At 49.6% G+C, this 3,074-nt stretch overlaps 1 protein-coding gene across 3 annotated transcripts in view; it reads right to left on the reverse strand.

Annotated features, from left to right (window-relative positions):
- Positions 1-892, reverse strand: part of Fgd4 (FYVE, RhoGEF and PH domain containing 4) — a 175,418-nt gene extending 174,526 nt beyond the window's left edge. For 2 of the 3 annotated variants that reach the window (XM_031363214.1, XM_031363215.1), the window contains exon 1: positions 87-362. In XM_031363214.1, coding sequence (XP_031219074.1) covers positions 87-237 — 151 coding nt within the window. In that variant the 5' untranslated portion in view covers positions 238-362. Of the gene's footprint in view, positions 1-86; positions 363-771 lie in introns of those variants that run through there. The other variant, XM_031363219.1, reaches the window with a different exon arrangement.
- Positions 893-3,074: the final 2,182 nt, after the last annotated feature.

Here is a 3,074-nt window from a genome sequence, read left to right on the forward strand (position 1 = left end):
CCCCCGCCGGTCCCCGGAGCACACGACACACACCCCGCCAACCCCCTAACACACGGCACACCCTCGGTCCGCTCACCCACACGTACCTGCGGCCTGGGCCGGGACCGCGATGCGGTCAAGGCGCCGCAAGTGCGGTGAGGGCCTGCTCCAGGGCCGGGGGATCCCGGGCGGCAGGTAGGAGCCTGACTTCCGCCGGATGGCCACCCGCCTGAAGTTATGGTCGCCCTCGCTGTTCATGGTGGCCTGCGGTCACTCCCGGAAGCCTGGCCCCGCGCGCGTCCAGGCTGCGCCGCTCCCTGCGCCCGCCGCCCCGCGCAGGCCTCGCTTCCCCGGCCGCTGCGCTCCGGCTCCGTCGGACCCACTGGCCTCGGCCGGCCCAGGCCGCCTCCGCTGCACAGCCAATCGCCAGAGCTCAGCGCAGTCCCGCCCGAGCGCCCGAGAGGCTTGGGGGACCGGCGTCGCCCATTGGCCCAGGGGGAGGCAAAGTGCACCTGCCAGGCTCACCTGAACCTCAGAAACACCCTCACGGGCTCACCTACCGACCACACCCTGGGATGCCGGAAGAACAGCCCGGCTGTTACCCACTACACTTTCAAGAGCCAAAGTCTCTCAGGCTACGGTGCTGCAAACTTTAGGTAAGGAAATCCAGTTTTGACACTGAGAAGAACTAGCCCCAGAGCTGGAATTCTAGACGCCCCGCCTGGGTCTAGGAAGAAGCGAATCATCTTGCCTCGGAGCACTGTTCAAGGAGTAAGGAAGCACAGCTCTCACCTTAAAGGGAATAAGAGTTTCTTCCACAACCCTTTTGAGTGACCATGGCCCAGGAACACAGATTTAGGTAACCTCAAATTTCATGTTCCAACGCAGAAACAGTCTTACAGTTTCACAGAACAAAGAAAGTCGTAAATCAAGGCAAGTTTAAAGTCTATTGGTAGGTAAATCAGAGAGGCGGTTACCAGCAAGACGGAGGCTTTTGTATAGGCTTGAGATACTATCTCATGACATGCTTAGCTTTGTGGTCGCTAGAAGTCATCTAAGTCAGTCAATAGATTCCAAAGGTTTGTAATCTGTTAGTCACGGGATGTTAGTTTTAAAGTAGAGGTGGGCAAGAAATGGCTGTTCCCCTGGGCTAAAGCTAGCCCAAGATAAGGTGATTATTCTCTGAGCGTTCAGCTTTCCAACCTCTCTACAGGACTGAAGTTCTAATCAGCCAGTCAGTCTGTGCAGACAGATTCCCTTCAGATGTCATCCACAGAATAAACTGTAAACAGTGGAGCAAACAAACATACACTGGTTTCCATAACAGCACAAGACCCAGTTTATCTTGACCACTGTTAAAGGTAATGTAGTAATAAAGTCTAGAGATTTATGACTATAAAGCAGTTTCCAATGTACAGTTCCACAGCAGAAAAGGGACATGACCACAAAGAAAAGGCGAAAGCAACTAACATGGTGGTCTGCCTCGAGACAATAGCTTTCAAAGACCCCTAAATACGAGGAAAGTTTGTCCTCTCTCTCATGGGCAAATACTTGCTCTCCAGATTTCCCATCATTTAGGATATAGTACCTTATTTAAAAAATAATTTGAGACTTTACCACTGCCCCCCTTCTTTGATCTAGACTCAGTTACATAACAGACTACACATACTTTTCCAACTCTAAAGAATTGTGAGATAAGTTGACTCCAGCCTTTAGGGAGGAGAGAGAGGAACCTGGGGATGCCTGCTTATCTGCAGCCCAGGAACTTTAGCACACTTCACACTGAAAATGGACCATAGCAACTCATTCCTTCTACTGCTTTCAGAAATTTGGTGCTAATGCGCTAAAGCTCTTTAGAGTTCTTGGTTTTCTTTTTTTCTTTTTCTTTTTTATTGGATATTTTCTTTATTTACATTTCAAATGTTCACACACACCCCAGGAACCCTCATCCATCCTCCCTCCCCCTGCTTCTGTGAGGATGTTCTTCCACCCACCTACCCACTCCCACATCCCCGCCCTCAATTCCCCAGCACTGGGGCATCTATAGAGCCTTCATAGGACCAAGGACCTCTCCTCCCATTCATGCATGACAAGGCCATTCTCTGCTACATATGCAGCTAGAGCCATGTGTACTCCTTTGTTGATGGCTTAGTCCCTGGGATCTCCAGTGTGGGGGTCTGGTTGGTTGATAATGTTGTTCTTCCTATGGGGTTGCAAACCCCTTCAACTCCTTCAGTCCTGTCTCTAACTCCTCTGCTGGGGACCCCTGCACAGTCCAATGGTTGGCTGCGAGCATCCGCATCTGTATTTGTAAGGCTCTAGCAGGGCCTCTCAGGAGACAGCCATATTAGGTTCCTTTCAGCATGCACTTGTTGCTATCCACAGTAGTGTCTGGGTTTGGTGACTGTATATGGGATAAATCCCCCGGTGGGACAGTCCCTGGATGGCCTTTCCTTTAGTCTCTGCTCTACACTTTATCTCCATATTTGCTCCTGTATTTTGTTCTCCTTCTAAGAAGGACTGAAGCACCCACACTTTGGTCTTCCTTCTTCTTGAGTTTCTTGTGGTTTGTGGGTTGTACTTTGGGTATTCTGAGCTTCTGGGCTAATAACCACTTATCAGAGAATGCATACCATGTGTGTTCTTTTGTGATTGGGTTACCTTACTCAGGATGATATTCTCCAGATCCATCCAATTCCCTAAGAATTTCATAAATTCATTGTTTTTAATAGCTGAATAGTACTCCATTGTGTAAATGTACCACATTTTCTGTATCCACTCCTCTTTTGAAGGACATCTGGGTTCTTTCCAGGTTCTGGCTATTATAAATGAGGCTGCTATGAACAGAGTGGAGCATGTGTCCTTATTACATGTTGGAGCATCTTCTGGGTATATGCCCAGGAGTGGTATAGCTGGGTCCTCAGGTAATACTATGTCCAACTTTCTGAGGAACCATCAGACTGGTTTACAGAGTGGTTGTACCAGCTTGCAATCCCACCAGCAATGGAGAAGTGTTCCTTTTTGCCTACATCCTTGTCAGCATCTGCTGTCACCTGAGTTTTTTATCCTAGCCATTCTGACTGGTGTGAGGTGGA

The sequence above is a fragment of the Mastomys coucha genome, unplaced genomic scaffold (assembly GCF_008632895.1).
Source record: "Mastomys coucha isolate ucsf_1 unplaced genomic scaffold, UCSF_Mcou_1 pScaffold12, whole genome shotgun sequence".
Lineage (NCBI taxonomy): Eukaryota > Metazoa > Chordata > Mammalia > Rodentia > Muridae > Mastomys > Mastomys coucha.